The sequence below is a fragment of the Culex quinquefasciatus genome, chromosome 1 (genome assembly GCF_015732765.1).
Source record: "Culex quinquefasciatus strain JHB chromosome 1, VPISU_Cqui_1.0_pri_paternal, whole genome shotgun sequence".
NCBI lineage: Eukaryota > Metazoa > Arthropoda > Insecta > Diptera > Culicidae > Culex > Culex quinquefasciatus.
This window is the reverse complement of record NC_051861.1, coordinates 68,741,223-68,763,772: the sequence shown is the minus strand read 5'-3', so window position 1 is coordinate 68,763,772 and position 22,550 is coordinate 68,741,223. Positions and strand designations below refer to the sequence as shown.

Sequence of the window (22,550 nt, the reverse complement as noted above, 5' to 3'; positions counted from 1 at the left end):
AAAGTCTCCCCAGGCCCCGGGGAACCTGCTTTGAGTTCACCGGCCACTCCAGGCTGTGGCCACCACTGTCGAAATGGCCATTTTCATATTCAGTATCCATAACCATGAATTTTGATACTCATATTGCCACAACTCGTATGGTTCTGTAAAGTCCCCCAGGCCCCAGGGGAACCTGCTTTGAGTTCACCGGCCACTCCAGGTTGTGGCCACCACTGTCGAAATGGCCATTTTCATATTCAGTATCAAAACCATGAATTTTGATACCCATATTGCCACAACTCGTATGGTTCTGTAAAGTCAACCCAGGCCCCGGGGAACCTGCTTTGAGTTCACCGGCCACTCCAGGTTGTGGCCACCACTGTCGACATGGCCATTTTCATATTCAGTATCAAAAACCATGAATTTTGATACCCATATTGCCACAACTCGTATGGTTCTGTAAATGTCCCCCGGGCCCCGGGGGAACCTTCTTTGAGGGCACCGGCCACTCCAGGTTTTGGCCACCACTGGCGTAAACGAAATCTTCGAACGAATTGGGGGAAGCTTCCTGACTGACCCGGCTGTGCATCCCGGGGCCGTGACCAATTACACGAGCTCGTAGTAGATTCGTTGTACTAACCCATACAACAGGGCTACAACAATTTTCACACAGTCTACTAGGTTAAGCGATTTTACTCCACTGCCTAAAAGTTGCCTCCGCTGGCGGTTTTGCTCGTCCCCGGGTGTATCTGTAGTTGGTCGCAGTCTTTGATGGCCTTTTCAGGTGACGAATTTAGATACATCAATCGAACATCCGTGGAAGGGAAACTCGACGCATCGAACCCAATCAGCGTGTACCCTGAAACGGGAGTGTGTGTGTGTGTGTGTGTGTGTGTGAACGCGCATTTGGCATTTTCTTGAATCTGCCATCCTATGGCATTTGGTGTGTCATTCTACGGCATTCGCACACAATTTGCCCTCTCCGATTCTCTCTCTCTCTCTCTCTCTCTCTCTCTCTCTCTCTGTCTCTCTAGAAAATAAAGGTAATTTTTCAGAAGAAATCCTTCTCCGGAAGAGAGAATTTGCGTTGCTAGGGCTCTCTCTCTCCCTGTTGCTGCTGCTTCACCCGTCTGCGGCTCAGATATTATGAGCCGACCCGACTTGTTCAGCATCTCGGTGGCAACTAAGTGGAGTGGAAAGGTAGAACGCATTTTTATACTTCTACTTCGCTATTACTTCCCCTCTTTTCACGATCGTCGACTACCAGTTCTGCTGCGGCGGTTTTCCCCTCAAAAGCGTTCGTTTTGTTAGGCATTTCTAAGCATTTTAAAACATTGAATTGTTTGAATAGTTATACAACTCTGCCAATACTGAGAATTTTATAGAAAATTGCTGAAGGTTTTCCGAATCGAATGGTCCAAAAATTATGTAGTTCCAATGTGTCTGGATGAAGATATTACCGTTTGAAATAACGTTCGCCAAATGTGACGCTTGGGATCGAAATTTTGAACTGCCCCCCCAGTATAGTAAGTAAAGACATAGTCCTATGTCAAAACAATAATTTCTAGTTCGTAATTATATTATTAGGTCACTCAACTAGCTGCCGAAACGTTGTAGGTAAGTAATCCATTTCTTTGTGACAGTTAATTAATCAGCCGGTTCCATTAGAATGCAGAAACCCGAATTCCTCCGTGGAAAGTCATTTTAACCAACCTACAAATCGGCCAACTTCGAGTTGGCTGATTGCGAATACCGATTAGTCGGCTCACGTCTGGGTTAAATTTCCATAAGCGTATGTTGAAACATCGACCGATTAGTCGGTTATTTCGCCAGTCGATTCATCCGACTAAACCCGATTATATTTTAGAAACAGTAGGGTGTTTTTCGACAGGGGATCTTTATCCTTACTATCACAAGTTAGCAGGAATTGGTGATATTTGCACTTAGTTTGACAACAACAAAGGTTTTATATAAATTGTTTTCTATATTTCGTATATTACTAAATATATATTTATATACACATACAACAATTAAATTGTAATTAAACATACTCTATTCTTTATCATCAATTATTTCAAAGATTTCCCTTGATGTTGGTAGTTTTATAACTACTGCATCGAAAAAGCGCAGCTTTGTGCAATGCTACCTATTTCCAAATTGTGTCATTATGGCATTGTAGAGTTCCTATATTTATCGTAAAATTATAGGGGGATCATAATGAATGGCAATTTCTTTCTTTTTTGTCAATTCGTTTAGGTCTATTCAATCCATTGTTGAAATCAAAATGTTGTGTTGTTCAATGTTATTTAGTTCTATACATTAGCTTTTCTAATACATGTTCGGACGATCTGGACTTTCGTTTCGGTATTCTAAATATATAATACATAAAACGTTACCTTGCATGGTAGACTTTTGTTTTTTCTTGAATGGCGCTTTTTTTCTAAATCGATTGGAAAAGAGGATAGTTATTATCAACAAATACTAGCCACAATGGACGTTTGGTGGGAGAAAGAATTACAAAAATGTACATTTTAGATAAAAAAAAACATTGATGGCATCGATAACAAAAGAAATATGTTTTTACCCATAATTTTCTAATGTGAATACGACATTCATATTCACATTGGAGATTTATGCGTGGAACACAGGACAAATCAAAAACAAACAATTAATTAAAATTAATCAGACTCAATCAATCACTGCTTCTGTATGCGTTTACTTTTAAATCTACATGTTTTAAAAACATAGGCTGGCTCACCATTTGAACTTGACTTTTCGATCACATTTTGTGCTATTCAAAATGGGGATTGTGCTATTCTTGTGTAAAAGTTTTTTTTCCGAAATTTATTTGTTTGGCAAAAACGTTTAGCACCTTTCTTGTGATCCGGCGTAAAGTGTATGTCTCACGTGTTAAAATGTAACCTCATGTTTATGTTAAAAGCTTCAAATTATAGCCACTTAATATAAAATATGCTGTGAAATTTTGTTTAGAAGCGTTTAAAAAACTTGTTGGTATGCATTTAAAACCGATTTTAAAACATTCTAGATAAACATGAAACATGGCATATGCCATGTGAACAATCGAATAACTAGAAAAAAAGTATACATTGCACGTGTCAGATCCGTGTTTTTCTGATTTTATAATCTTGATACAATATTGATCAAAACATGAAATTAAAATTATGAAATTAACTGCTAAGCAATCCGTTTTTTACATTCACTTGTTTTTCTAAACATATATGTCATATCATATCATATCATGTCATGACATGTCATGTCATGTCATGTCATATATCGTATCAGTTCAGGAATCGCGTGACTGAATGATTTTGGGGATTTTTTTCTAGTCACTTTTTTAATCTTTCTCGAAAATTTTAACGCGTTCGGAGTCTAAAATGGTTTAAAGCTTTGCGAAGCCCATTAAAATGTTTTTGTTTTTTGTTGATTTCAGTGCTTTTCCGAGTATTCATGCTCAAAGGTAACGCCTCTTGTAAAAATAGCGTCATTGAAATACAAAAAAATCGTCAATTTTTTCCCATTTTTGTATCAATAATATTTACAGTTATACAATTTTGCTGTTATCTTTCTATGACGCTGCGTAATGCTAGGATAATCTTATATCACTAGATTTATAAATTAAACATTTACAGTATGACAATAAATCATCTAGATTATCTTTTTTTCTTCATCCTAATTTCGAATATTATACAGTCAATAGTTCCAATCCTTAAATGCCTCGCTTAAGTGACTATTATATACAGTTTTACATTGAGTTTCTTCACTTTCCATTTTAAATGTTTACAAATTATGTTCGTCATTCGTTCCCTATATTTTACATACTCAATACACTTTAGTTTATTTCTATTGTTTAATTTTATTTTCACATGAAAGTAGGTTTGTTTGCAATATCTTTTCTCGTAAATTTTGGTCACTCGGAAAATCCTTTTATAATCTAATTCTCGCCGTTTTTGTTTGCATTAGTTTTGGCAACTGTTATAAAGTGGCAAAAACTATGGTAAACAACTTGATGGGCAAATAATAACCGTTGGTGGTATATTTTGTTAATGCATCCACCAACGTTAGAGGAAGGCATTTAGTCGTGGAAACTGAATTTATCAGTGTGAGTAATTTGTGACGCTATTTTTGTTACTTCACGAGCTCTTAAAAGATGTTGCCTCAAAATGATTCGCCTTTGTTAAATATATAGGTTCGGTCGGCACTAAAACATGCAGAGTTTGGTTAAAAAAGGAATGCTAGCTAACATAAAAGGATAAATTTATTGAGTTTTTTGATACTATTTTTTGTCATGCACTATCCGGTAATCAATATTTCTGTGTTAAAGTTTTTCTCGTGTTTTTTGCGTAGGTATATGAATTGAATCACGTAATTTCTAAATATTTCCTCTATTTGTTGTTTTTACCCATTCTGACTTCTATTTTCTGTGGTAAATATCTATATCTGCTCACACATTCTTGTTTTGAATTTATTGTTGTATTCTTATATTCTAATATGTTTTGTCTATAATTCATGACGACAGTCTCAAAAGCTCGAATCACCTTTTGTGTGTTATGTTCCTCCACCTTCCGTTTTCATGTTCTGGTATTGGTTGGATAAAGTGAGATAGCTGCGACAAGGGAATATGAGACCCACGGAAGTGCGCCTTGTTACTTAACAATTTGGCATGCCAAGTTTCCGTTAACATTTCCCTCCAAAGCAGTTTGTGATAGAGGAGACTATTTCTGTTTGTAAAACATCTTTCACGTCTCTTCGCTTTCGTTTCCTAGATTGGCTTGTTTTCTTTTTCACAAATCGAATGTTGAACGGATCCTCAAGCATTTCTGGGTACTGCACAATATCGTGAATGTATTCCCCCTCGTACAGATTGGCATATCCATTCTTCATTATGTCATCTGACTCCTGTTGCGTCCAATCGTAACTGCTTATGAGTCCATTCCTCAGTAATTCCTTTTCCCGATGCCATGCCTTTCGAACCGCTTGCAGCTTGGCATGATGCATCAACCGTTGCCGTTCCTTCTCCGCTGTAGTGCCATATTTCAAATTAATAACCGCATTCTGAATGTGTAGCTTAACATCCAGGTGGTTATTGCCACTGCCATTCTCTCGTGAACCCTCGTGGAATGTTGTATTCACTTGTCCTTGTAATCGTTTGAGCTGCTGGCGATCCTCGCTAGCCCGCCACGAGTCTTCCTTCACGAAGAAGAATGCATCTTGTAGCGAATTGTGAACGACAAACGTAAAGGGCAGCAAACGGGTACGATTGAAGACAGAGGTGTAGACATCACGGTAAATCGGGTTCGCCGCCGGTACACTGGACACAATCGCTTGACCTTCAACAGTACGCGACACAATGATTCCTTTGCCAAATGGTGGTTCCGACGCAGCACCAATTTTGAGGAGTCCAATACTCATGGCATCTGACTTTAATGCTGATTTGGGAGGAGTAGTTAAGTCTGCCAATGATTTAATTTTCCTCCTTGATAAATACGATAAAAAGCCTGATTCAATAGTGATTGGATCGGGATCGTGCGTGTGTTGCATAATTTCAGGCATCACAAGCGAACGATGCAGTCGTGTCCAAGGATTCTTTTGCTGGTAAAGTCGATCGTTAGCCTGTGGAACTAGGCTGTTGATGTCGTATCCCACTAGCTTGATCCATGCCAGGTGATCCTTTGGATGATCTCTCGTGTGGTGGTGATTGATCGGATCATTGCCATTGAAACGGTATAGATGTAACCGAGTAGGATTTGAGATTCGTTGATCTACATTTTCCCAGTTTGGAGTCATCCATTGGCCTATCAGAGGATCATAAACTTTTCCATTTGGCATATGTACCAAAGAAGTAACCTATGAAGAAAAACAAAACAAATGATAAGCGTTTATTGTTGTTAACTGATGTAGTTTTTACACTGCAGATAATTGTTTGACTTACCTGGTCAAGAATGCCACCACAGAAATCAATTGGCATGTACAGATATGGGTTGGAGTCGTACACGATGTGTCCGTATGGCGAGCGCATAATTTCTCTGATGCCTTCTCCGTATTGGTTGAACATCATAACTGGCGTGCCACACTGATCAGTGGCAATGTAGTACTTGTGGCGATATACTTGTGCGTAGACCAAATGGCCTCGGTCGTCGTAAGTTAGCGACATGAGCTTGCCATCGCGTGGAGAATAAATTTGACTCACTTCGTTCTGTCGTTCCTGGTTGTTGTAGAAAAATTGGGTCACATTTCCAAAGTTATCTTTCCGCGTGATTAATCTGTTCAAGTGATCATAATAGTAGCGGACGTCGAAACGGCCACGTTTTGTAGCTCTTATCAGCAGTCCTTGTGTGCTATAGTGGAAGCGCTCCTCACGGGCGTTTTGAGCTACCAAACCGCGGGCTTCATATTTGTATGGTCCTTCGCCAAATTTAAGGATTCGATCAGTATTGCTATACTCCATTGGAATTGTATTGCCACGATATGTGAGGGAAAGCATATTGCCATTGTCATCGTATCGGAAGCCCCATGGTTCTTGTGCCTCAACACCTACCAGTTGGCCATCACAGTCCCATGTATAGTTCTTGATGTTTGTATAGGTGTTGACACCAACATTTCGTGTGTATGTGCGTGTTTGAGCTATTCGTCCATGCATATCATGGGTAAACTCCATACGGAAAACCGCCATTCGATGAATCATAACAGTTATAAGAGTTTCCAGGAAACGTCCATCAATAGTGCGGGAGAATGTGGCAGTTCCATCGCCTACAGTTGTTTGGTTTGGAGTCGGATGCGATACCTTGAACTGACCAATCTGATCCAAGCTGCCTGTTTTTTCGTTATATGCGAAATTTTGACTCTGCAAGTTTTGACCGCCAATTCTACCCTGGATGGCAATGAGACGGAAGTTACCGTCATATTCATAACTGAACTTTGCATTCGAGAGCCCCGTTTTCGCGGAAAAGTCAATGCGTTCTTCCATCAGCAGACCTCCGACGTAGTCAAAGTCCCATCGGTACTCAAGATCGCGCTCCGTGTGCACAACAGCAGATGGCATACCGGTGCTTGTTCCGTACGAGAATTCACTTTTCCCATCTCCGTGTATTATTTCCGACACTAAGTTCGCACTGTTGTACCGATATATGATTCTAGCACCATCGCCTGGGTAAATTGTTTGAAGCAATGCTCCAGAGTATGAGTAATGTTGCAGGTATGGCTTGTTACTGCCTGGTGGAGTGTACGTAAATCTAATAAATCCGATTGATGGTTGAATACTGAAAGAGTGTTTAGTCCCACTAGGTAGGGTGATGTGCCGTAACCCTCCGTTAGCGTCGTAAGTCAACTTGAACTTTCGCTGACTACCAAGTGAGATTTCGGATAGCAAATTTAGCTCATTGTAAGAGTATGATATAATGCCATCCTGCTGACTGGTAATCTCAGACAGCAAACCGTTCATATCGTAGTTATACTTCAATTCAGCTGGTCCCCACTGCCAGCCTTCAACTCGATTGAATCGATCATAAGTCATATTCAGAGGAAAGAAGCGGCTTGTTTCGCCACCAGGATAGTAGGAAATTGGAAGACCGGATTGGTCGAATAATACTGATAATATAATATCATCGTACTTGTTCATATACACTTCCCGATTTTGCAATTGTTCGTAATCGATTCGAATGGTACGGCTGTTGTTAACCCAAATTTCGCGGCTGAAGCGTTGTTGGGGTACGCGATTGTTTTCATTTGCCACGTAACTGTACTTGGAATACATTGTGTTGATTAGATTATCTCCCATTTTGACCGTCTGATGAGACCACATTGGTAACATTTCGGCTTCGATTGGCATTGTCTTTTCCAAGTAAGGATGAGCAGAGACCGCCGACGAGTCTATTGCGATACCGTTGGAGCAGAACACGGAAAGTGTGTTGTTGATGTGACTGATCTTTGCGGTGATCACTTCTTCGTCCTTTGCTATGATGGCATTCTTAATGCCGCCCGTCAATGAAAACAAGGTAGGCGTCGCTGGTTTTTGGGAAAAGTGTGAGTAAATGCTCTCACTCACCTGCACTCCCAGATAATCATTTTTCTCCCCGAGAATGGTTGTTATCCGAACCACTTCTCCACTGGGCAAAATTGCTTTCGTCATTCGTCCATACTCATCGTACTGGTAGATAAACGTTTCTCCATTTCCAGTACGACTGAGAAGCAGACCAGTGTTGCTATCATAGTCAAATTGCAGTTCAGATTTTCCTTTTCGTTCGATAATTTTAGTCAGCATACCGTTAGATGAGATCTTTAGTTCTGATTTATGATCTTGTGTATTTTCTATCGAGCTCACCACATTGCTGTAGTCGCGTAGAAATTGTATCTTGTTTCCGGAACTGTCAGTAACGGTGGATAGCTTTCCAAAGCTGGTATTTTTAGAGTAGAGAAATGAGTAACGTGTCTTGCTGGATGATAGATCTTTAGTCGCAACATGCTGTCCGTAACGGTTGAACACATACACTTCATTTGTTGGCGTGTAGGGAATTTGGAATTCTCCATTGCTGTCATGTTGGGGCAGATAGTGTTGTAAAGCTAGGATTCGAAGTGAACCTGTAAGAAGAATAATGTTGAAGGTGTGTGTTAGCAAGCAGTCGTATGTCTATCGAGAAATTAAAAGTGCAACATGGAGTTAAACTTTCTGTCAAGCTGCTGTGAAGGATTCCATGACAGCTGAGAAAGTTTCACTCCATGTTACCGTCTCACATCTCTCTTTTTAATTTCTCGATAAATCATTGTTGTTTCTCCTACCTTGATCCGCTATGTTGATGATTCCATCTTGTGCTACAGCAATAGCGGAAATGGCTTGGAACTTAATGTTTGATGACAAGATAGTTTCCGGTTGTGTACCAGAAATGTCTTCCTTTCTGTTTCTACTGTTACTGTTGCCTCCGGGAACAGTGTTGGCTTGATTGTTACACAAGCACCCAGTCATCATCATCATCATTACAGAGGGATTTTGTTGGGTAGGGTTGGCATTATATCTGGCAGGGTTGACTGTGGCTGACGGCGTGATGGTACTGTAACTGTTTCCGTTTGTACCAAAACTATTACTGCCGCTGTTACTGGCATTGGTGCAATCGCAGCTTTGCCTGTATGTTCGTATAAAAAAAAACAATACGTTGATAATTTGCATGAGTTGTTTTTAAATCATATACTTACATTCCATTCTCCAGTTTACCAGCAAATGAACGCATATTTCCAGCAGAGTCAACGACTCTAATTGAATTGACTCTTCGTGAGTCGGTATCCGCTATGTAAAGATCACCCGATGGAGCAAATGCCATTGCCACCACCGTTCCAAGAACGTCGTCTGAGGTTGTTTTGTTGTGTTCATCGTTACCGTTGCAATGTAGAGGAACTCCAGCTACCACTTTAATTTTCATGTCTGCCGTCAGTTTGAGAACTAATCGGTCATCAATAAAGTGAAGCGAGCCATCTAATGGGTTCAACGATAGTCCCGTCGGCCATTGAAGTTGTGCTCGGGTTGCTAAGAGCGCTCCCTTGCATGGGGCAGGACTCCAATGGTTATGATGACCGTGGTGACCAATCAAAGTATGAATAATTCCTCTAGGGTCCACGGCCCGGATGTTTGTACCGTCTGCGATGTACATTGTTTTATCAGCAGCAATTGCGATACCCTTCGGATGAGACAATCTAGCTTGCTTAGCTGGACCTCCATCTCCACAGTTTTCTTCGTCACCCGGAATGCACCGTTGACCGCTGCCAACTACTACGTCGCTGTTTGAGCTTGGATCAGGGACGTTTTCTAGTTGCACGACTCTTAGAATTTTATGTTTTTCTGGGTCCGAAATGTACAGATGGCCGTCTGCTGGGGAGACCGTAAGGTAATATTGATAAGCTACCTGTGTTGTTTCCAATTCAAGCACTGTGAACACGCTACCATTTGTCGTAATTCTTCGCACAAGATTAAAGTCACCTACGTACAAGCTACCATCCGGTCCTGAAGTGAGCGCAATTGGCGTCAACAGTCTAGCGTGTTTAGACAACCCGTTGCAATGATCCTTACAACTCAGAGGCCTTTGCTGGCCGTCTCCCATGACCTGTTTGACAACTCGGGGGTATTCTTTTAGATGTAACGTTGTTCCATCACCTTTTTGCAAAATTCCCTCGTGGAAATTATAGTGATGATGAATATCCAGGCCCCAACCTCCAATATCCGATATGTCCACATCGAAACCTTGCAGTTTGGCTGTTTGCGTTTCCCAAATTATATCTTTGCAAGTTGAGTGCTTATAGCCGATAGATATGCGAGCCACTGCGGTACCGTAAACCTTCTGTTTGTACACGTTGCGTTTATTCCATGCAAAAATGTAGCTCAAATTCGGGTCTGCTTCGTAAGTTTTCACATGCAATGATCCCTCAATTTGGACTCCAATGTGAACGTGAGTTAGTGTTTCGGGAATTGTATCGTGCGTTAGTTGCATACGCACGATACTTTTGTACCCGGAAGCCTGTGATGTTTGGTAGGTTAAATGTAGGTTCGAACCCGGGATTTGAATTGATTCTTGCACAATCTAAAAAAGCATTAAAAAAATCATTATGATCATGTTTTGTTTTCAGCATAATTTTGTTTGTAATCAAAAAACAAATGATTCGAAAATTATGTTCCGTCATCTGGGGCGAATCGGCACTACAGTCTGAATAGGGACCGCACGTTTTAGAGCAGTTGCTCTGAATCTGGTCTACCCGAAACCACTCGAAAATATCAAAATATTAGGCTGCGTCATTGCTAAAACAGCTGTCCCAATTCGCCCCGTGTGCTCCGATTCGCCCCAGATGACGGTTCTAAAAAATGAAAAAAAAAAAAAACAGAAAATAAAAAGTATCAAAATAAATTAGTTTATTACCTGTGTTTCAGCAAAAATTACACTCTTTCCTGGCTTGGAGCCAAAACCATTTGTCATTCCATTCCACAGCAAAGGTGTCAATAGGGCATGGTCATGCTCTAAACAAATCGCTACCGGGGACGGGTTATCTTCTAGGAAACGATATTGTGAAATGCTTAGGAAGCTGTATGCTGGATTTGCGAGCATTGGTCTGAAAATGAATAAGGTTTTACAATCTTTTACGTGTTGCTTGCGGAATTACTTACTTTATCGCCAACCTTGTTTGGTCATCTTCGTCGTTCAGCTGCATTTGCACAGGTGGTAGTACTACGATCTAGAAAAAAATGTTTTGTTTCAGATCAGATGTATCAGATATTAGGGGTTAAAACCGGCAATTCTGTATCGATGGTTCACAGAGGCAGAAAATATCATAATAAGGGTCATTCCATCTCAACTGTGCACGAAAAATTGCAAATTTGAAAATTACCTGTTGATACTATCAAGACATGCAAAACACCCCAACTTTTTTATTTATTTGACCTCACCATCGTGTTACCCGGCCATTTTTACATAAGAATCACTTATTATTGTGACGACTGGAATTGTGAATGTGCCCACTGTGCATTCGTCGCTGGACTCGAACTCGGCCCCAATGCTGAGCCTCGACTGTCGTTGACAGCGCGTCATTGTTTACTGTGTGTTGTCATGTGCTGGGACGGGACGGCTGGATAGAGTCTTCTTTTTGAGTGTTTACGTTTGTATTCTTCTTCTGTTTATTTGCAAGAAAATTCGTGTTCGAATACAAATATCAAGCAATCTGTGATTCAGATAGCTTGACAATTCAAATTTTCTTGATGATGTTTTTTAACTCAGTGCTCAAGCATGCGGATGACTTTTTCTTTGGTTGAAATGTTGTTTAGTTTTTCCTCGCAGATTTTTTTTAATTCGGCTGTTAAAATTTGCGGTAGGACGTGGGTGGAGAATCTTGAGTTTATGTTCTATCGTTTTACGGTGGATCTATTCATAAGGAGCTGCCGGATACAAATCACTATAAATTGTTGGTAAATGATACGATACGATCACGACGAGTCAAAAAATGTTCACTTTTTCAATTTTCAATGTGTTTTTTTTTATATTAAAGATTTTTAATTTTCATTTGGATTTGAAAAATGCAATATGATTTAAATGCGTTTTTCAATTTGTGGCAACGTGTTGAAATGAAAAAGTACGAAAAAATCAAATAGGCTAAACTGAGGCTATTATTTTGGTTTGCTTTTAAATCCAGTTCTATGATGTTGTTTCATCACGCCACATTTTAATTTCACTGGAAGCACAGGTTTAATATTGTTCAATCTAGATGACATTTCTATGTAACGTGCAGAAAAATAACAAATGGTTTTAAATGGGCAAAAGAATCTTCAGTTCATGAAATGTATTGTTTTTTAAAATGAAAATGCTGATAAGTCAACATTCGCTGTACGACAGAAATAAATTCCTTTCAATTGAAAATATTTTAATCAATCTATTAATGCAATTTATAATTATTTGTGAAACTGATTTAAAAATGTTTTATTTTTTTTAACTCAGATTACAATACATCTCATTTTCTCCACATGAGAAAGGACTGGTTTAGGTTGACAGAAGCGGCCATGTTGAAAGTGGTTTAGTTTGACAATAGGTTTTTTCTCTTTGTTTATCCCATCCCAGGTCATGTGGTTGAAATAAATGTTATTCTGTTGATTGATTAAAAACAGACTGGTGGCAAGCAAGGCTATATATTCGAAAAAAATATTTTCAAAAATTTAAAATCAAGACTAACATTCTAAACGGGCCAAACATTCAATATTACACCCATTTGAAATGTTAGTCTTGATTTTAAATTTTTGAAAATATTTTTTTCGAAACGATCGGAAAATTTCACGAATGTTTCATGTTTTAACATTGTAAATCGGACCTATAGTTGCTGAGATATCGACATTAGAAAATGGTGGGTTGTTTGGGTGAGACTTAGAAAACATCAATTTTCCTGTTTTTTAGCCTTTGCATAGCAATATCTCAGCAACTATGGGTCGCATCAATAAAGTTCAATAAAGCAAAATGTAGAGAATTTTCTCTGCTTTTCATAAATATTTTTTTCAAAGGTGGGCAAACATGGGCACTAATTTAAAAAAATGAAAAACTGCGACAATTTTCAAAAAAGTTACCTAAAAATGGCTATAACTTGAAAACGGTGCACTTTATCAAAAATTCACTAATGTACTTTTTGATTGCAAATTCGATTTTACATCGAAAAATGAAGTTGAAAAATTTTTGCGACCGATATTTCGATTTTTTGAAAAAATCAGTATTGATTCAAAAAATCATAACTCGGTCAAAAATTTTTTGCCCATTCTGTTAATTTCTGAAAAGTTGGCATTTTATGTCCTCTAAAACATATCAAAAAATAAAAAAATAAAAATAGTGTTTTTTTGCAAATCAAGTTTTAGTGACAAAAAGTTAAATAAAAAATCACCAAAATTTTTTTTACCATGTAGCATTTTTTTTCACTGTAGTCCATATCCATACCTACAACTTTGTCGAAGACACCAACTCGATCAAAAAATTCCTTCAAAAGATACAGATTTTTGAATTTTCGCATATCATTTTTGTATGAACAGCTGCCAAATTTGTATGGAAAATTATATGGACAAACTAATGATGCAAAATGGCTTCTTTGGGCATACCGAAGGCACCAAAAAAGTTTCAGCCGGATTAAAAAATACAAAAATTAAAATTAAAGAAAAAAGACCGATTCCGTAGAGAACTGCTCAATTGTGAATGTGCCCACTGTGCATTCGTCGCTGGGCTCGAACTCGGCCCCAATGCTGAGCCTCGACTGTCGTTGACATCGCGTCATTGTTTACTGTGTGTTGTCATGTGGTTGAAATAGAGCAATTCCCCACAAAACAGCATGATTCGAAAAAAGGTCTCCGATCGAGCTCAATTTTTTTTCTGGGGGATTCTTGGTCGAAATAATTAGACCCGTATTTTTTTGTTTGGCCATTAGGGTGACCTACGCCGTGTTAGAAAAAATCAAATCAAATTATTCGCTCTACAGCTTTGCCTTGGCGTTCTCGATTGCGAGATTCTTACTCGAAACTAGGTGTCCGAAGGTTTGATTGTTGAGGCAATTGCAAACCTCTTTTTACACCTTAGCTTCCATCCACCCTGGGATTCTAACTGACGATTTTTGGATTGTGAGTCCAACTGCCTACCAGCGAATCCACCGAGGCAGGACGCAGGGAGACGACTCCTACACCTGGACTGAGCTAACGACCTAACACTTCTAGGTTAGACCGGGACCAACATTTACTTCCCCATCCGACGGAAGGCGTGATCAGACAAATCTCGTCTCAAAATTTGCCACCGGGACCTTCTGGGATCGAACCCAGGCCGACTGGGTGAGAGGCAATCACGCTTACCCTACACCACGGTCCCGGTACCCGCCGTGTTAGGGTGGTTCAAAAAATGGCAATTTTCGTTGATTTTTGCAAAAACCACTTTTTCCATAAAATCATATCTCCGCGCCATTTCATCCGATTTTAGGTGTCCTAGACGCAAAAGAAAGGTGATTAGTTTGTCTATTTGGGAAAAATAGTAAGAAGTTGGGTCTCGTGGCGCAGGGGTAGCGGCTTCGGCTGCGATCCCGATGATGCTATGAGACGCGGGTTCGATTCCCGCCTTATCCACTGAGCTTCTATTGGATGGTGAAGTAAAACGTCGGTCCCGGTTTCTCCTGTCTCGTCAGAGGCGCTGGAGCAGAAATCCCACGTTAGAGGAAGGCCATGCCCCGGGGGGCGTAGTGCCAATAGTTTCGTTTTTTTTTTAGTAAGAAGTTTCAAAAATCTAGCTTAACATTTGAAAAGGTTAAATGAAAACATAAAATGCTATTTTGAAGGTCTCGGGATCAAAGAGCCTATGTCTGAAAATATTTTTATCGGATTCCTCGGAAAATTTGTTATGTTTTAGATACTCTGAGATACGATTTTTGAAAATAAAAACTGGATTTTTCGACGCGCCACGCAAAAATGGGAAAATGACGAAAACGAAAAAAACTACTTTTTCACTAAAACTGCGATAACTTTAAAATTTCAGGCGTAGGTCATCCTAATGGCCAAACAAAAAAATACGGGTCTAATTATTCCGGCCAAGGATCCCCCAGAAAAATTTTGAGCCCGATCGGAGAACTTTTTTTTCGAATCATGCTGTTTTCGTGGGGAATTGCTGAATAAATGTTATTCTGTTGATTGATTAAAACTGATTGCATGGGTCTTATTGTACTTGACGAGATTTGTATACAATTAGTATTAATTTGTGCGGTTACACCCCAAGTCCGGGATTCGGCCAACCTCCGGTGGTCTGTGGAGTCGTAAAACTTATCGACAGAAAGGAATATGTTTCGTTTCAGAGATATAGAATTTTAAAGTTTTGAGAATTTGAGATTACCTACATTAGCGCATATGCTAGAAGCACTCAGGAGCGCTATTGAATAATTACTACCTGTTGTTCTGGAAAATGATTAATTTATTTTTTATTTTTATAATTTCACGCAATTTTCAAATAGCTAATACCTGGGAGATGAAAAGAGGGAATGCGTAACGTGATTTTCGAATGATCCCACTTTGTTTATATCAAAAACGTAGAAGGTGGTTCAAGCACAAGCGTGACTTTTCTCTTGCACTTGAATAATTAGTTTTGAAATCTGCTGTGCGCATTTTTGTCATGTTTTCGGGAAACAAATAACTGCATCAGAAGTGGGTGAAGTTTTGCGAAGTCGGTTTGGAACAAAATGTAAGAAAGAGCTACCGGAAGTACAGTCCACATTTTGAGACAAAGACACCGTCTGAAAAAATAACGTTTTGTGCTAGAACAAGGGTGTTGTGTAGGGAGTGGGTTCATTGGAGAAAGAATGGCTCGACGACGATTTTATTGGTAATGGCTCTGGTAATTCCGTGAATAACCACAATAGGTCCGTTAGTTAAAAAATATAATGAAAATATTAAAAGAAAAGAAAATCAACAAACCACATTTACTTTTTACAATTAATTCTCTAATGATCGATTACAATACTTGCTACTTTTAGCGAACAGTAAAATGGTTCCGCTTTGACAGTTCAAAACGGTTCCGCTTTTGAGCCGCTTTATTCACCCCCAGGCTAATACCTTAATCAATCATTTTTTGTTCAAGGAATATTTATAGGGTTATTTTGAATGTACCGATTTTTACGAGTTGCTAACCGTTTTAGAGTACCCTCGAGGCTATGACTAGGGCCCTTGTCATGAGCGGTAGCAAAATAGTGCCATTCAGCAAAAACCCCAAAATCTGCTTTATGGTTCAAAAGATTGATCATATTAAATCGATTTTTAATTTTGAACCAGCTCTATTTAATTAATGGATGATTTTGGTCGAGGTACATCTTCTTCTTCTATATATATAAAAAAATTCGACGGTTTTGTTCGAAAGCGAATCAGTTGAACACGGAACGTCGGATCGAGGCGCTTTTTGTTGCGTTGGGTTTGTATAAGTCCAAGGAAGGTTTATAAGCTGAAAAATTGCAACTTTGGTCACTCTGGGTCCGATTCCAGAGCATCTGCAGATTGTATGAAAAAAATTAAGTAAAATCAAATTTTGATCACAGGAGGCTGAATTCTTCATGTAAACTAATGTCAAAAACATAAACAAAGACTTTTAAACCCCGCCGTTTGACATGGAGGATTTTTAGAACCCGCCAAACAAATCGCAGCAAACTGGTGGTTACCTGTGGTTACTGGGGAAAAATCAGAAACGTCCTTGTCATAATTTCATTTGTTTTCATCTGAAAAGGAAGTGATTTTTTTTAGAATTTTTCAGAGTTCAATTTTTTTTAACCCCGAACCAAGCAGTGGTGTTCCAGAGTTTTAAATACCGTAGATTTCATCGGTGTGACGATCTGACCCGATAAAACACGCAGTTTGTGGTTCCAAATTTTGCGTGACCTCAACAAAAGACATCGCTTTGATCGCTTCCGATGGACCACGGGGTGAAAACGAAAGAAAACTGAAGAATTCCAAGAAGATCAAACATGTTTTAAATTTGTTTTTTTAACTGGTTTTGAAGTGAAATAAACATGTTTTAGAGGGGCTGGCTGGTCTTAAAGAGTATGGTTTTATTTGAAATTCTTTTGATTTGATACCGTCAATGTGTCGGGGAGTAAGATGTCAAAGGATTTTGATATTTCCCAGGTTCTTCTTAACAACTAAACTTCCAAGCTCGAGAAAAAGGGGGAGTTTCCATATAAATTCCCCCCTTTTTCTCGAGTGTGGGAGTTAAGGTGTTGATAAAACTTAATTCTGCTTAAAGGGTTTTGCAGTGGACATCCTAGAGAAACTTAGCTGAAAAAATTACGTTCTTAGTTTGCCACATCAACATGTTTCCGGCGTACTTTTTTATTTACTCAGATATTTATCAGCTAATTAAGAACCCATTCGTAACGTTCGTGGTAGCAATAAAACTCTGGTCAGAAGAGCCTATGCCAGTATTCTTATGAAACTAGATTTAAATTATTTGGAGACAATCAAAAACTAGTTTGAAATACGATCAAATTGGTACATTCCTTGGGTTGAAGGCTCTCAACATCCAGCATTACAACAAGCTTTTTTTAAATGACGGACGGGTCATTGGATTGAATAAAATTCAATAAATATGACCACTTGTTTCTCTTTCAATCAAGTCTGATTAAAAGCAGATATCCGGAAATCACTTCCTTATCAATTGAAAACAGAAAATTTATGACAAGGACTTTTCCGATTTCCCCCCAGCAACCCTCGGTGTGCTGCGATTTGTTTGGCGGGTTTTAAAAATCCTCCATGTCAAACGGCGGGGTTTAAAAGTCATTGTTTATGTTTTTGACATTAGTTTACATAAAGAATAGGCAAACAAACTATAAACGTCAACGAACGAAATTAGGCAGAACGAAGTTTGCCGGGAAGAGCTTGTTTAATTTAAAAAAAATCATAATACGTGTGGACAGCAGCCGTATTGTGTTCCAAGAATCCGAAATGATAGAAGAAAAAAACATTATTTTTCGGACGGTGTCTATATCATCGCTAATAAATTTTGGGAACTAGCTGAACTTTGTGATTTTCTTACATTTTTCAGTTTAATACTTTCCAGGCATCCTTTTCCTACTCATTATGATCGTTATTTACGAGAATACAACGTATCAACAAATTTTATTCATTTTAATTCATATTTTTTTACTCAATAATGTATCGTGCACTTATTGTTCAGTAGTGTTGGTATTATCGCGCTCTCGCTAGAAAAAAATCTCTCTCTAGAGTTCTCGCCGCGAGTCTCGAGCTGCCGAGAGAAACTCACCGATTGTCCGTGCTCTCCTCCGCTCGCGAACGGGATAGCTCGCGAGCCAGAATTGCCCGTTCGCGAGAAGTTGAACGTGTTAGAAACGAACAAAAAAACAACACAGCGATTGAAGTTACACCTTTATACCATCGCCTGGTCCGTATTCATAAGCCTGATAAACAAATTGCTAGCTTGGGACGAACGGATAGTCAGAGGCACTCGCGAGCGCTCGCGTCGAGATCGAGAACGCGAACGATAATGCGAGCGCGAGCGAGAAGAGAAAAGTACTACAAGTTCTCTCCCTCGCTCGCGAGCGAGAAATGCTTTCCTTCTTCTCGCTCGAATTCCAACACTGTTGTTCAGTGTTACTTACAAGATCAATTGCATTTTTCTGCTCGCTCCATCGGAATCCAATTCTGCCCTGTACTGTGTGTCGTTATTGCTCTATCCTGTGGGTAAGCACAGAAATTCATCTCTTTTTTTTAAGCGGCTAAACATTTGCGATTTAACGCCAGTTGCCTACAGTGTTTTACAGTTAATTTGGCCCAATTTACTAAAGATTATTTAATATGAAATCTTATTCCAATAACTGACCAGGTAGCAGTTATTGAACAGTGCTCCTGAGTGCTTCTAGCATATGCGGCGAATGAAGCTGATGTAGGTAATCTCAAATTCTCAAAACTTTAAAATTCAATATCTCTGGAACGATTACGATTATGTAAGATTGGCCGGGGAATACGATTATGAGGTCAAATAAAAAAAATAAGTTGGGGTGTTTTGAGATACAACCATTTGATTGCGTTTTCAATTGCGCATTACGGGTAGAACAATAAATTAATCAAAATTTTGATCTCGGAAATGGATTCTACGTCCAATTTCCTTCAAAATTAAGTCCAAGACCGACCTTTTAAGATTTGTGGTTCCTGAGCTATCGCCGTTTGAAAATAGGGGTTTCGCTCAAAAATCGCCAAAAATCGATTTTTTGGGGAGGTACAAAAATGGAGGGGTGGTCCGATTTGGATGAAATTCGGGATTCTTGCATGTTTTGATAACAACAGCCCTGCCAAATTTGAGCAGGATCGGAGAGGGTAGGGGAAAGTGGGGCAAGACGACCATATGGGGCAAGAGGAACAATCGCTCGTACGGCCGTAATTTCTACAATTTGCTGCAACAACATATTTTATTGGAAGACAAGAATGCCACAAAAAAAAGGTAAAATGTCTATAATAAATAAAAAATATTGGGAAATAAATACATAAACGTACTTAAAAACTGATAAGAAAATTGTTAAAAAAAATTGTCCATGCAAAAAAAAGTGATATTAAGAAAATTTCCTTTTTTTGATCAAAGTATTTTTTTTTCGTGAAACGATCAATTTTTTAGTAAATTATTATTATTTAATCAAAAATGAAAGAAACGTTTCAAATTCATCCTAATATGATGTATCTAAGTGATAACAGTTCAATTGTAAGAAAATTAACATGTTGTTTCATGCATTGTCCCTTTTGTCCCAATGGGTTGTTCGTCTTGCCACACTAGTTGAAATCAAAATGAAATCAAAATTTTCAAAATCATTTTGTTACATTAAAAAACTGGATTTTTTAAATATTTGTTCTATCAAAGTCTTAGTCGAGACCTAGAATAAGATGATTATTAAAAAATCCGACAGATTTTTTAACGTTTTCAATGGGTTATAACGAGCATTTCCTTAGCTTGTTACACTTGCCCAACTTTCCCCTAATATTCAAATGCTGTTCCGCTTCAGATGGAATGACCCATAAGTGAAAGCTTTTTTTGAAAAAGAGGCATACCTGATTCCATGGAACGAAAACGGTTCGTGTTAAGGGTCTAAACGGAGACCTCTGGAACTGTAACGTTACTGCCCCTCCTCCATTGACCAAAACATCAAACCTGGAGAAAATTGTTTTTGTTACACTTAACTTTTTTGCGGCTAAATGTACTGAATAATTATAACTTACCATCCACCTTGCCTAGTGAGCGTGAAACCAAATCGTGAGTCTCGATCTACTGACACGCGAATGCCAATTATTCCCAGTCCTTGAGGTGTTACCACTTGGCCACGCATTACCGAAACACGACTACAAGAAAAATAATTTGAATTAAATACCGTTTCATTTAATGTATCTACTATATTTGAATATACATGTATATTCACTGCTGCATTATTTTATGACATGTTCTCTACTCATTTTTATTAGATATGTCACGAAAGCATGCTCAGTGAATGTGTACGATATAATGTGTATTATGTGTTTATAGTTGGTGTCATTCATTATTATGCATTCAAAAGACTCGAATAAAACAAGTTAACTTAAAAATGAGTTGCATTGATGGCAGTTTAAATTATATTTACACATCTAAATAGTATTCATATGTGAAACGAAAACAAAATAAGAAAAATAATAGAAACCAAAAAAAAACATTTTGCAATTAAACTTGCATATTCTCATGTATTTTAGAACATTTTGTTTTGCTTGTTTTCAACAATAGGTAACGCGTATTTTTTTAAATTTTATTTTTATTCATATATTTTGAACGTCTTTTATTTTTGGGAAACGTTTAAAAACACGACTGAGTTAAATTAATCAGAAGGTAAATGTCACCAAATGCGGTACATTTATTTTTAGACAAATACTCCTAAGATTATCCAGGGGATAAAAAAAAACTAATTTGTTCTCTTTGTACAATAGTTATATGATTAATTGAAATTACTGAATAATTTAGAAATTTTGGAAAAAAACTCCTTTTAGCAATTACCGACTTTATTGATTAAATCAGAATGTAGAAGAGTTCGCAGAATGTTTCCTCCAAATAAAATAACAGCATCAGTTCAATTCTCGCAGAAATAAACGTAATTTTAAAATTAAAAGCAATTGTTATCTAGGACAAAAACTTATAGGCCAAAATGAATGCTGATATATGCTGATTAAAAATGTTAGTACTTTAAAAATCTTATGGATTACTTAGTACTCAACTGTTCAACTATTTCCACAACCAAATCTGAATTTCCAAACCAAAATTTGATTATTTTTTTCAACTTCGGGAATTTCCGGGACAAAATATAAAAATTACCGGGACTCCGGAATTCCCGGTTTTGGAAAAATCCCGCGCTAGTTAGGTGCGGTGCGACTGAGCTTGTAACAAATGGAAAGTTACAAGATTTTGCAAGTTGTTTTTCTGTCTGTGTCAATCAAACGTTTTTGTTAGCATTGCATCCACACAGAAAAAAAGTTTAATTTTGGAATGTTGAAAATTTTGTAGGTTGAATATTACCTCTTTTGTTGAGTAATATTACATAAAAATGTGTAAAAATGTGAACCTGATGAATATTCATCAAAAACTGATGAAAATTCATCATTTTCTGGGAAAAATTCATCATTTTTTAACCACTAAATCTGTCACCATTTCCTGATGAATATTACCATCATTTTTTTTTCTGTGCATTGAGACAGAAGTACCGTCATCTGGGGCGAATCAGGACACATAAGGCGAATTGAGACAGCAGCTTTAGCAATGTTGCAGTCTAATATTTTGCTTTTTTGAAGTGGTTTCGTTTAGAGCAGATTCAGAGCAACAAAAAGTGTTCACTTATTGCACATTACCTTCGTCAAAAAGACATAACACTGCATGTACAATTTTCGTGAACACAACAAAAGTGGCAACCGACGGGATTCAAACCCAACACGAACAATAAGGACTGGCGCTTTAGCCCGCTCGGCCATCAGACCGATAAAGAATGGAAACTATAAACGCATATATGAGCTTGATATTTCGGTCAAGTAGGTTTCCCATACTGATGGGCTAAATATTTTCGGGTGTAATTTTCATAGAAATTCATAAAATAATGCAAAATTTATTTTACACCCAGGCCTTTTACACACAGCTGTACTGCCCACCATTGAAAAAACGCATAAGGCGAATTGAGACAGCAGCTTTAGCAATGTTGCAGTCTAATATTTTGCTTTTTTGAAGTGGTTTCGTTTAGAGCAGATTCAGAGCAACAAAAAGTGTTCACTTATTGCACATTACCTTCGTCAAAAAGACATAACACTGCATGTACAATTTTCGTAAACACAACAAAAGTGGCATCCGACGGGATTCAAACCCAACACGAACAATAAGGACTGGCGCTTTAGCCCGCTCGGCCATCAGACCGATAAAGAATGGAAACTATAAACGCATATATGAGCTTGATATTTCGGTCAAGTAGGTTTCCCATACTGATGGGCTAAATATTTTCGGGTGTAATATTCATAGAAATTCATAAAATAATGCAAAATT

At 38.3% G+C, this 22,550-nt stretch overlaps 1 protein-coding gene across 11 annotated transcripts in view; it reads right to left on the bottom strand.

Annotated features, from left to right (window-relative positions):
• Positions 1–1,943: 1,943 nt before the first annotated feature.
• LOC6044003 (teneurin-a) overlaps positions 1,944–22,550 on the bottom strand; it is a 318,915-nt gene continuing 298,308 nt past the window's right edge. For all 11 annotated transcript variants that reach the window (XM_038249800.1, XM_038249801.1, XM_038249802.1 and 8 more), the window contains 8 exons: positions 20,228–20,347; positions 20,060–20,159; positions 11,138–11,205; positions 10,893–11,082; positions 9,184–10,559; positions 8,773–9,113; positions 5,930–8,574; positions 1,944–5,844 (listed from right to left, as the gene is read on the bottom strand). In XM_038249800.1, the coding sequence (XP_038105728.1) occupies positions 4,675–5,844; positions 5,930–8,574; positions 8,773–9,113; positions 9,184–10,559; positions 10,893–11,082; positions 11,138–11,205; positions 20,060–20,159; positions 20,228–20,347 (6,010 nt within the window). In that variant the 3' untranslated portion in view covers positions 1,944–4,674. The remainder of the gene's footprint in view (positions 5,845–5,929; positions 8,575–8,772; positions 9,114–9,183; positions 10,560–10,892; positions 11,083–11,137; positions 11,206–20,059; positions 20,160–20,227; positions 20,348–22,550) is intronic.